Genomic DNA, 12,908 nt, shown 5'->3' with positions numbered 1-12,908 from the left:
GGCTCCATTGGTCCAGACTACTTCACTCTTTAACTTCACAGTAGTTTTGCTGTAGTTACTTCATAACAGCGGATAATAGGCCTTAAGATTAATGACTAAATAGTAAACCTAACATTTAATTGCTTAACCCTGGCTTTAGCTATAATCTAGGCCAGTATGAATGATATAGAGTCTATGGCCTCCTTTAGACTGCCTCCAATCAGGGCCTTTCCTGGAGGGCAGAGTGGGCCACATGGTTTTGCCATTGACTGCGAGTGACATTGTAAAAAGGACAGGGCCCGTCCGCCCCGGCCCCCCATAAAGCATCGACTGGGAGCCAGCCAGGCTGAAAGGGTGAGCCGAAAGCCTGTTCCTTGAGCTCACCTTTCCATCGACTTTACATAATTGATTATCTGACGCCCATTAGTGGCTATTGTTAAAAACAAATCATTACAGCGATCAATAGCTCTACAGCCCTGGCCAACCATTTGTCTGATCGCATTTAGAGAATCTGCAAGGCAAATCCTAATGTGTTTGGCATGTGGGGCAGCAAAAGGAACAGACAGTGGTCTGGGGGTGGGGGTGTGTGTGGGGGGGTGGTACGTGTTTGGGGGGGGCAGGCAGCACGAGCAAGCGAGTGAGAGCCTCATGCATTTTAATGAGCTTCCTGTGCAAATGTGTTCCTGCGGAGGCAAGGCGAGGCGAGGCAGGCGCGGCGCGGAGAGCGGCTAATCCCCCGCGCTCCCCTCATTAAGGGCCGTCCTGTCAGCTCCGCTCCACTCCTCTCTCATCTCGCTCCGGCCTGGCCAGTTTGGCGCACACACACGCACTCACACACATGCACACACGCTTCCCTCTCTGCTGCTGCTCTCAGGCAGGGAGCGACGGCGCCGCCACTCTGACAGGTCGTCACACATGAGGGAACAGCCTGAGGTTTAGAGAGTGAGGGAGAGAGAGAGAGAGAGAGAGAGAGAGAGAGTCCCTGTGAAGTAGAATGAAATAACAAGGAAACTGGACAGTGCAGGGATCTGCTGCTCTAAAACGTGCCCTACTAAAATGTCCTGGCGTGCTTTTTTTAGGACAGTACAAAACTGCTAAGCATAGTTCATTAACCCCTTCCAACTCCAGGCTAATTATTCAGTTACTAAGCCATTTAATCACAAATGTTTCTCAGCTGTGCTAATACATACATTTTACTGCTTGGACAAGAACATGACAATAAATACCTTTTTAGAAATGGTTTTAGAAAAGCTACTGGATGATTTTTTGTTCTTTGTAACAAGTAAGAACAGAGTTGCATCAGTTCAATCGATTAGACCCAGTTACATCAATTCAATTCAAGTCACATGAGAAATAAATAATAAAAATAACAGTGTACTGATGTTATCCCACTGTGTTATCCCACCGGTCATGATTGTGACTGTCCACATTTCTCCATATTTACAGTACTTTGCAAAAGTCAGCCACCACCCTTGCTTTCAGTTTTTCAAAGAAATCTGCAGGAATGTTATTTCACTCTTCCAAAGTTCAGTCTCAGAAGTTGGTTGCATTTTCTGCTTCTCACAATCCAAGTAACCAAAAATGACAAACTTCGACTCATTCTGCGTCTCAGATGTCCGGTCAGTATTCTAGTGCTGATTTTCTTTTCTTTCCTCAGTAAAGGCTTCTTGTGAGCTACACATCCTTTCAGACTCATAGTGTCGAGGTGTCTTCTCACACTGGAAGGATGGACAGAAACACCTGTGGATTTTTACAGATCTGTAGCAGAGTGGAGCTTCATTTTCTCCCCTCTTTTTAAGATGAAAGCTTTATGCATTGTATATGTAATGGTGCCAGTTTTGGTGTCTACCAGGTCTTATGCGGTTGTTAGGAGTCCCATTTTCTGTACATTTTTCACTAATTTTCCTTTGACTTTCTCCTTCCTTATGTAAGCGAGTTATCTTATATCTCCTGAAAAAAATGAATAACTTAACCCTTTAAATGTCCACCCGCAGGCCCAAAGTTTTATTACAAACTTCTTTAACCTAAGAACAGCTCACCAGATTGCATTGAAATCCCTGTAGTTACTGAATAATAAGCCTTAGTATGAAATAAGCCTGCGATCTTAAGGAGTCAGTGGATTTTTTTGGATGTTTCAAGGGGAAATAGAATGAAGGATGCTCTCTGACTTTTGCACAGTACTTTATGTTAATGTCATTTTTTCAGAGCAATGTTGGTATGTTTTTATTGGTCCACTCATCATTAAATGTTCACACATTGTAAAGGGCAGATGGTGTTTTTTACAGTAATTTGACTGTGGTGAGAGAAACGTACTAAACAAGGGACTAAATGGGGAAATCTACGTGCCCTCTCAGTGAACACTGTGAACATTCTGGGAAACTGAACACACAAACAGAACTGCAGCCAGTGTATATGTGTGTGTGAGGAGGTGCGAGGGAGTAAAGTCTCAGCAACAAAAACACCTCTTCTCCCAGCCCCACCCTCTCTTAGCACCCCTTCAACACCCCCCCACCCTCTCCCTCCCTGCTTTAGGAACTAGAGTAAAGCGGTTAAAGCTGTGCCTCCTCCTCCTTTTCCCAAATTGCTTCCTATAAAAGGAGAAGCACGTCTGCCGGGCACGTCTCCTCATGATTACAGCTAATTACGATCGAGCGGACGCCTCGCGGCCCCAGTCATGCAGCTTTAATTGACCGTTATTCATCTGCGGGGCTGCGCGGGGCGGGTGCAGAGCTTGGCAGGCCCCGGCCAGCGCCGCCCGGGCTAATTGTGCGGCCTGAGGGATTAGACCAGGTGATTACACACTTCACAGTGTAATTACATAAGCGCGGCTGGGCCGGCCGCCCGGCTCCGCGCCCCAAGGTCACGCGCTGCCTTCCCCGAGATTAATTGGAGCTGCCACCGAAGCGCAAGGCACCGGCGGAAAAGCGGTTATACGATTGGCATTAACATTTCAACAGTGGCCCCGATCGATCAATGATTCCCCCCACCCCTTCCCTCTCTCCCTCTCTATTCCCTCCCCCACTGTTTGCTTCCCCCTCTCCCTGCTTCTTTCTGTCCTTCTTTTCCTCTTCCCTGTTTATCTTCTATAGTTTTTTTTTTTTTTCTTTTTGTTTTCAGGGATAATGACATGCAAGGGCTATTTAGTTTAGGCATGATGGGAGCGCGTGTCGAGCAAAACAAAAGCCGGGCGCCTTTTTTTTCTTTTTCTTTCTTCATTTCGTGGTGTTTTTTTCCCCTCCTTGTGTTTGGATGTTGCTGTGTTTGTTTTCAGCCGTGCTGCTCCGCTTCTCTCCCCCCCCGGAGCAAGGGCTGCTCACAACAAAGCAACAACAACTCTCTCGCCTGTGTGTAGATTTCATACAGCATATACGTGTACAGGGGTCTATATGTGCAGACTTCATATTGCACGTAGTGCGTATACCTTTATGTACACGCTATACTCTTATGCATGCTCTATACCTTTCATATGTACACGCACTGGGGCTGCACAGTATTTCATTCCTTATTCATTACGGTGGCGCTGGCTGATGCTGCAGAAGTGTATAATATAAAAACGAGCTTCTTACCAACTTCTGACACTGGTGTTCTTTGGCTGTGGGGATGAAGTATTCCCCATCACCAATGTTGGATGTAATGTGGAACCAAGTGACATGTTGCAGTGATGTGATTACTTTTTCCTGTAATGAAGCAGCTCAGTGATGTTTTAATTCTTGTAAATACAGTCATATTTGGTGGCAGTCGTGGGCTGGAGGTTAGGGAACCAGCCCTGTGACCAGAAGGTCACCGGTTCGAACTCCTGAAGCTGATAGTACATGACTGAAGTGCCCTTGAGCAAGGCACCTAACCCCCAATTGCTTCCCGTGTGCATTCACCAGTCTGTACGTGGTGTTTCTCTGCACGGATGGGTCAAAGGCGGAGGTAAAATTTCTCCATTGTGGGAATAATAAGGGTCTCTTAATCAAAAGTTTTAATGGCATGTTTTATTGATTTTCTAAGGGAAAATAAGTGAACAAAATTAAACATGGCATACATAAGAGAACAAACTTAAATATGGCCTATTAAATATGACTTTTACAGTGGCAAAAAAAGCTTTCTGATTTATTATTTCCACATGTTAAATTAAGCAAATAAACAATAATTGTGCACTAAAATGTGCCTTTTTTCCACTTTCAAAAAGGTTCTATACAGAACCTTATACAACACATTCTACATCAAGCTGAAGAATGTTTGCACCATGCAAAGACCCATTTAAGCATGACATGATTCTATATAGAACTCACAGTCTAAATAGAACCATTACCTTTACTAACAAACCCTTAAAGAACCATCTTTCTTTAAAGAGTTCCGTATTAAACTACTTAATTCCCTTTTAAATGTACTGTTTCATTGCTAGTGACAGTGAGTAGGGGTGGGGAATATGAGCACCTCACAATTTGAGTTCATTTTGATTCAGGCTGCCAAGATACGTATCGCTGTTGAAGAAAACCTCGTATCCTCGTATAACTTTACAGGAGAAGGAAAAAACCTACTTGACTTTTAATGTAAGTCTATGTAGCCAGACTTTTTCCCAAGTAATTTTGGTCCATTCTTCATGGAATTAGCATTTTTACAATGTAAAAATTCAATTGTAAAGTTTTGTGGATCAATGCAGAATCTTTCAAAAGATAATCATGATGTAATAAGAATAAATTGTCTCACCCCCTAATTAGAGCCATTTGAAAGTGCTTAGCTCAAAACCTGGAATATAACAATGTATTTTTTTCCCAGTGAGCATGTATGATACATATATGAGGCTCATTGTGAATGTAAACAGTAGCTGCAGTGTTGGCTGTAAAAGATGGACTGTATATTTTTATATGGGCAGTAAATGCTTAGAAAAATAGAAAGAAAAGCACACTGCAGGATCCCCCTCATTCAGCCCCTCATTGGCAGCCATCACCCCACCGTTTGTCCCCTCAACCTTACATGTGGCCTGGAGAGTACATCTTCATATTTTCTTGCCCAGTAAAAATCTATCTCTGTCTTTCTCTCTCTCTACCCGCACTCCCTTCTCCCTCCCTCTCTCCCCACTTCCACCGTCGCCGCTCGATAAAGGTGTATGCAGTATTGAATAAGAGCAGCCCCGTATTCTCTGGCCACACAAAAGGAGAAAAACATAATTGAGGCCCTTTTGGAAAATGGAGGGGGGTTGCTTTGCCTTTTATTGGCTGAATGAGGCAGAGAGAGGCAGCGAGAGGAGGCTGTGTGTGTGTGTGTGTATGTGTGTGTGTGTGTGTGTGTGTGTGTGTGTGTGTGTGTGACGGTAGAAGAGGAAGGTCTGTGTTAATTAGGAGGTGCTTCAGCCTGTAGCCCAGGCGAGGCATAGGGGCCGCCCCAGCTGTCAGACTATGACATGCTCTTATTGTGTATTCAGCCCTCATTACCAGAGTGGCAGGGCCGCCGAGCGAGTGAGCGGGCGAGGGAGGGAGGGAGGGAGGGTGGGATAGAGAGGGCGAGCAAGAGAGAAAGGGAGGGAGGAAGGAGGGGAAGGCCCAGGGTACAAACAGTGCCGCTGGCCGCAGCGTGACAGGACTGATGAGGGGCTATTGCTGCTCGCATGCACTGGAGGGAGCGATAAAAATAGCCAACGAGGAAGTACACAGCAGCATTAGCATAATACTGAAGCACTGTACAGAAACACACCAGGCCGCATACTGGAGAAATGGGTGATTTTTTAAAGTATGATGTACTCAGAGCCTTTAATGAGATAATCTCCAAGATTTTGAACAATGTCTCCTGAGTGTAGTAATCTCAGGACTGCTCAGCTCCCTGCTTCTGTTGAGCTTTAAAGTGATAGTTCAGTGAAAAATCAAATTTACACAATTTCACCATTACCCCAAATGTGGGTAGTCCGTTCCTGCTGTTTTATCCACTCCTTTCCATTAACAAGGTGATATGCTTTTCAACTGGGGCCTTGCAGGAGAGGTAAAAAATCTCAGAAGCTATATGTCCACTTACTAAGTAAAAAAATAATGCTTTTGTCAATTTATTAAATCTGCCACAGCCATATCCTAAAATAGTGGTGTAAAAATGGCAGACAATATGAAACGCTATCAGACTGAAATATGTGCCAATCAACCGCAATTCACAACCATACTGTGCTTGCTTAGCTGTAGTTATCTGTAGTGTCATAGAACAGGGCCCTGTCTCTTGTATAGACAGGTCAGTGAGAGCTTCAGAGAAAACTAGCAGATGGACAAGGTTTTGATAAGACATAAGGGTGCAATGACACTTACTATACTAGTAGAACTGCTGATATAAAGAACACGATCTGACACAGCTAAAAATCCGGTTTGTGTCACAAACACTTGAACAGGAATATAAGTCACACATCAGTCACAATTTATCATAACTCTGATTAAAGAAATCACCCATACGTCTCTCTACGCCACTCTGAATTCTGTTCTGTGCTTGCTTGGGGAAAAAAAAAAAAAAAAAACAGTACATCCAACAGTAAAGAAGGCCTTGTGCATATTTCATATAGTGGTAGAAAACCCAGTAGCACAGAGAGCTCTGGTTTAACATGATGAAATTGATAAAATTATTTCTTTCTTGCCAAATGGGACATGGTGTAACTCCTCTGGCAGCAGAGTTCATTTAGTTAATTAGCCAAGATGTGTGTGATTGACTGTGCAGGAATGGACTACGAATAGAATTCTGCCTTAAAGGTGTCTATTGATAATATTTTTACCTGTGCAAGGTACTTTTGTCTGTTTTTATAGATAAATGTATGTCATACTGCATCAGAAACTACTTAACAGTTGATGCAGTCTGGGGCAGTTTGTGCAGTTCAGTAAATGCTAAGTGTCATACGTTTCCATTGCTTGTTAGCTACATTAGCCTTGTAGCTCTAGTGCAAAACTAAAGACACCAAACATCTGTTCTAGTTAACTAGATATTTTTTTATGTTCATACAGAGAGATGTCCCACCCTCCTCCATTGCTGTCACCTCAGAACGCTCCTCATATCACACTGGGCCCTCACCTGCGGCCGCCCTTCCTGGGCATGCCCTCCGCACTCTGCCAAACACCAGGTAAGACACGCAGTCATCCTGCCTTAGTGACCATTCGGTAAACACCATTTAGCTAAGAGTTCATATAGGATTCAGAGGAATGCTAAAGGCATACTATGCACGTAATGTTTCCACCACGCATGTGTCAGCATATGACTCACTGGAATGTTGGTTTGCATAAATTATGAAGAATATTGCATATTATATTTGGAGTAGGTCATTCTACCATCAACCTCTAGAGTTCTCATATAGACTGTTTCAAGGTGGTATGTTGCTTTCATCAAAACCTTGTGAGAATACAGTGATGTGGGGCATTGCTTTATTGTTAGTTTGATTGTGTTTGCTACATTCCATGCTAGGCTTAGAAAACTACAATAAAAATACTGGAATATGTGTTATGTATTCTGAAAATATCTGCAAATGTCATTTTTATTTTTGCCATACTGCCCACATCTAAAGGTATGAAATGATTTCTAAGTGACCCATGGGGTGAATGTGATGTTCTTTCTGCTTATTCACTATAGCATATGGTTTCCTGCAGCCTGCTCAGGCCGAGATGTTTGCGCGTCAGCAGGAGATGCTTCGCAAACAGAACCTCGCCAGGTATTGCATTATTAGTGGGCTGTGTGCATCATTCAGCACTATAAACCACACAATATCAACCAATATGCTTTATTGCTCACCCTATTGTGGTATTTGTTGCAGTTTTCCCAGTTTAGTAACAATGAGATTGAGCTAAAGGAGATTAGTAAATGTAGATGTCTCAGGGTTTTTCACCCCATTGGAAAACGGCACTTTTCTTTTGCATTTCATGACGAATGGACAAACAGAAATGGCCTAAAAATACTCAAATGTTAAAAGATTTTTTCTATATAAAGTTACCTTTTTGGAGATAGAAGTGCTCCTTACAAATGCTTTTTATGTACCAGAATTATTGTCTTACACTGTCTGATGTTAAAAGCATTATTTTTCTCTTCTCATAAAGTTACAATGCCAGAGATATGACGTTTCCTGAACTGATATTCGTTCTGCAGGTTGGAGATGTCTGCTGAGCTGCTAAGGCAGAAGGAGCTGGAGAACCTGCACCGGCAGCGCCTACTGGCTGACCCGCTGGGCCTGCACCCCGGCCTGCCAGCTGAGCACCCAGCCCTGCGCAGCCTGCAGGACATTCCCGAAGGGCACCCGCTGAGGGATGAGATCAACCGCCGCAACGCCATGCTGGTCCTGCGCCACAACAACACACCGCTGCTGTCGCTCAACCACCAGGGGGCAGCAGCCAGCACCTCCTACAAAGAGTCCAGCAGCTGCAAGAGCTCGAGGAAAGGGGGTCCGCTGCAGGGGGATCAAGGGGGTGGCCCGTCTGAGGCCAAGGAGGTGCCGGGAGAGGTGAGGGTGCGGGATGGAGAGTCGGAGGGACAGGATGATGACATGAAAGACTCGGAGAGCGACACGGAGACTGGAGAGGAGCGACCGGAGGGGACGGCTAAAGTTGACGGGCACAGCCTCAACTCTGAGACATGTCAAGGCAAGGATAGTGGCAAGCATGGAGAGGGGCTCAAGGAATTCGGGGAGGGGTCAGGCAGGCTCAGCGCTCCCTGTAGCTCTGCTGGGCCAGATTCACCCAGCCACCATCTCTTTGCACCAGGACTGAGCAAGAGCGAAGCCAAGTATGTTCCACCAGGGGCACTGCCTCCTTTACCCACACTGCCAGGCCAGGCCCTGCCCTTCGGCTTCCCCTACACCAGCCCGTACTTCCACACTGGTGAGTTTACATCATTTTATGAAAGAAAGTAATTATTATTATGAGTAGTAGTAGCAATAATGATAATCAGTAGTAGCAATAATAATAATAATAACACTACTATATACTACTACTACTACTACTACTACTACTCCTACTAATAATAATAATAATGGTTTATTTATAAAGAACCTCCCTCAGACCAAAGGTCACTGTACAAAACATAAATTGAGGCTGCAACTATAGATCATTTCTGTAATCCATTATTCTGTCAACTATTAATACGTTAAGTAATCAAGATTTCAAGTTGCCCCCTGTGCTTCCTGCAGGGTATTGCAGTTTATCAGAATGGCCATGAGTATCATATGTTATAAAACACATTCCATTAAAGGGTCCATACCTCCATTTTCAAATGTTTTCTCCACTTTTGATATTTTAATTGTTTCATATACTAAAAGTGCCAGAATTTATTTTTACATCATCATTTTCCAACATCTTTTTACCCATAGAATTAAACAGGGTGTTTTATTACTGTGCCTTTGAGACTCATTTATGTAAATAATGTGCTGTTCTGATTGGCTGCCCTGTATTGTGCTTCTTTCAAAGAGCTGGCTAGGCTGAAGTAATCCTTATAACTTCAAAATGAATGGGTGTAAACTTCTGTAAGCTGATAAGCAGATGGGTGTAAATTTGTAGGTTTTCATGACATCACAGAAACTATGAATTTAAAATGCAGTTTCATTTTCATTTATAGACCATATGGACTGAGCAAAATATGATCAAACATTTCAAAGTTGAAAGATTTAGAAGTGAGGAATCTTTCTTTTTCCATGATGTGGGCCCCTTAAGTAAATAACACGTCCATTTTATTGACATTGTCAGTGACTGAGGGACATGTCTTTGAAGAGATGCTTAGATATGAAAGAGGAACGGTGAATTTAGTTCAGAGCATTGCACAGTTCTGCAATATTGCATACATAAATGTCTAATCTCGTCTAATAGGAAATGTAGTCTAGACGTTTTGAGCTCAAATTTAGAGGCAAGTTGTGAAGTTCTAGTCCAAAGTAACTAAGATAAGAAATCAGAGATCACAGATTTTCTCCTGGGCAGACCGCCCTGGCCTCTCTGCTCTGATTATGTAGCCCAGCAACTCTCCCCTCAACAACACACACACACCCAGTGTGGCTGGCGTCTGTGAGGTCACGCGCCTGCTCCCGTGTTTTTTATGATCTGTGAAGGGATCCAGAACCCAAACAAGATCCATCCTCACTAAGACAGAGAGAGAAAGAGAGAGACAGGGTCCTGACACACCGAGCTGAATGTCGGATGTCACTCTTTATCTCATATAATAATGAAAATGCCCCAAACGTGCATTTGAATTCCCTCATTAATCTATAAATGCTTTCAGGTAGGCTGTTTTTTGAATTATGAGATTTTATTTTAATGCCAAGCTAGCAGTGGTTTACTGTCACTTTCACTTTCTGGTTTTAGCTTAAACACAGTCATTTGAAGCTTGTCAGACTTTTTATTAGTATATTCTTTACTTTATTTGTAACAGGCTACTGTCGCTCCTGTCGTAGAAAGCAGATGTGTTAAGTGCATGCGTGCTGGCTGTAGTGTTTACTCTGTGTTTGAGTGCAAAAATTTCACTCAAGATGGTGAGCTGATGGAAGGAGATCATTTGTTTGCCTTAGTTGGCAGTAATTTCGCCTCGGCAGCTTGGTGTGTCTGAGCCCATAGATGTCGTATGCATAAGTCTGGGCACCCCTGGTCAAATGATGTCAGATGATATTATATTAATGTGTTAACTTCTTGTTAAAAGTTCTTTACAGAGAACACACCTGTGCACATTTTAATGCAGAGCTTCTGTTTGTTAAATTTAACATATTGGAAAATATGTAACGTATAAAATGTGACCTGTGAAAAAGTTATAAGGCATATTAAAAATAGAAATAGTGCATTAAAATAATGATTGCATACATAGATGCTTTAAAAAAATAACGCTTAAGGCCTAGGATGTGTTAACTTTATTTTTTTCCAGATTTTAATCTAGTAAATCAACAAAACATACAGTGTGACCAGGAATACCCAACCTTTGCATACAACTGTAGTCACGGAGAGAGAAACAGAGGGAAAGAGAGACAGAGAGAGAGAGAAACAGAGGGAAAGAGAGAGAGAGAGAGAGAGAGAGAGAGAGAAACAGAGAGAAAGAGAGAGAGACAGAGAGAGAGAGAAACAGAGGGAAAGAGAGAGAGAGAGAGAGAGAGAGAGAGAAACAGAGGGAAAGAGAGAGAGAGAGAGAGAGAGAAACAGAGAGAAAGAGAGAGAGAGAGAGACAGAGAGAGAGAGAGAAACAGAGGGAAAGAGAGAGAGAGAGAGAGAGAGAGAGAGAAACAGAGGGAAAGAGAGACAGAGAGAGAGACAGTAGGTTTAGATATACACATTTTAGCCTGAAGCAAACACACCCACACACACTCTTTAGGGTATCCTGTGTGAAAGAATCACTCAGTTTATTCACTTATTTTTTTACAGTGGCAGCTGCCAATTACATAGTATGATCAACTTCACCCTAAATGAAAAAAATGTTAAAAGTTTTTCTTAAACGTTAAAATAACTTATGTTAATGTTTTCTTACGACAGATGAAGCACTAAATAAAATAAAAAAAACTTTTTTCTGTTTAAAGTTTTTTATTTTATACATCGATTGAGTGACTAAATCCTGATGGATGGACTGCTAGAAATTCTCTAAAATGTATATTAACTTATAATAAAATTAATAACGTTAATGTTATCATTTCAGGCTTATGGCACTGACACTAATACTATACTATACTAATAATCTATGGTGATATGGAAATCTTGTAACTTGTTTTTTTATTTGTTTTTTTTTTTTGTACTCTATTTAAAAACACCAGCTTCTCCCATCAAGTTACCAGATACAATATTTTCTTATGACATTGATGATATACCAAATAACTAATTCTTCCATAATGCAATTGGCTAAAGGTCAAGAGCTGCTCCTGGAGATGGTATTTCTCCTCCATTCTCCCAGCGCTGTCACAGCCATCTGAAATACATTACCTGCATGTTGAGCCAGCAGTGCAGGGACCTCCCGTAGGAAGAGGCCCTGTTTCTGACCCTCACTGAACCCTGCAATAGAAGGGGTCATTAATAGAGCCATGTGTGGGTGAGGGGAGGGGCTGCTACGCGGAGCTTCTCTCTCTAATGATTTATGCTTCCTTTCGGCTCGGCGGGCTGCCAGGCGCCATGGGAGGTCTGTTTGTGGACGGCGAGGAGGCGGCGGCTGCGGCGGCGGTAGCAGCGGAGGACATTAGCAAGTGGAGTGTGGAGGAGGTGTGCAGCTTCATCAGCAGCCTGGCAGGCTGTGGAGAGTACACCCAGGTGAGGACAAGAGCAGGAGCAGAGCGCCACACACCTCCTCTCCCCAGGCCCCCTTCAACAGGGGCCATGCGAGAGATGGAGAGCATTTAGGGAGTGGTGGGGGGGAGACCCGGGCTACAAATTCAATTTGTAGTAGCTATCACAGTGGTTATAGTGACTAGTAAGCTATTTAGCGGTGACTAGCGCGCTTTGAAGTCTGCTGTTCCAGCGCTGGCCATAGGCCGCTCCGCACTGCTCTTATCTTTGTCTCACTCACAGCTCTGTCCGTCGCACATATGACACCTCACCAACATCCCAAAGGCCTGCCCTGTCGCATGCTTGAACAGATAATCTGGCAAAAGATCACATTTCGACAATTTTCCCTTTACCTGAAATGTAATCAGTCAGCCAAGAGACATTGGAGTTTGCACTGCAAAGAAGGATATATATTTGTAAGTAAAGACACCTTACATCTAGTAAAGATGTGTAATATTTATCATTATGAGATTGTTGTAAGAGTATTATATTATTGGCAGATCATTTTGTTTGGTTCAAGACATTACCCTGCTAGACGCCAGCATAAATCATCAGTGCTCGTCCCCAGTAAAACCAGGATATGTTGTGTTTTGAATGCTGGTATGCTGGTCAACCAGCATGACCATGCTAGGGTGACCAGCTAAAGACCAGTTTAAACCAGCATGAAATGTGTTATTTACAGCAAAGTATGGAGATAGAATTCCTCATATAGGATAATTT

At 43.1% G+C, this 12,908-nt stretch overlaps 1 protein-coding gene across 3 annotated transcripts in view; it reads left to right on the top strand.

Annotated features, from left to right (window-relative positions):
• Nucleotides 1-12,908, top strand: part of samd11 (sterile alpha motif domain containing 11) — an 87,267-nt gene that overhangs the window by 70,328 nt on the left and 4,031 nt on the right. For 2 of the 3 annotated variants that reach the window (XM_017709322.2, XM_017709312.2), the window contains exons 8-11: nt 6,936-7,051; nt 7,555-7,633; nt 8,065-8,792; nt 12,034-12,173. In XM_017709322.2, the coding sequence (XP_017564811.2) occupies nt 6,936-7,051; nt 7,555-7,633; nt 8,065-8,792; nt 12,034-12,173 (1,063 nt within the window). The remainder of the gene's footprint in view (nt 1-6,935; nt 7,052-7,554; nt 7,634-8,064; nt 8,793-12,033; nt 12,174-12,908) is intronic. The other variant, XM_017709327.2, reaches the window with a different exon arrangement.

Source organism: Pygocentrus nattereri, chromosome 9 (genome assembly GCF_015220715.1).
Source record: "Pygocentrus nattereri isolate fPygNat1 chromosome 9, fPygNat1.pri, whole genome shotgun sequence".
In the NCBI taxonomy this organism is placed as follows: domain Eukaryota; kingdom Metazoa; phylum Chordata; class Actinopteri; order Characiformes; family Serrasalmidae; genus Pygocentrus; species Pygocentrus nattereri.
The sequence above is the reverse complement of the archived record's forward strand: the minus strand, read 5'-3'. Positions and strand labels throughout refer to the sequence as shown.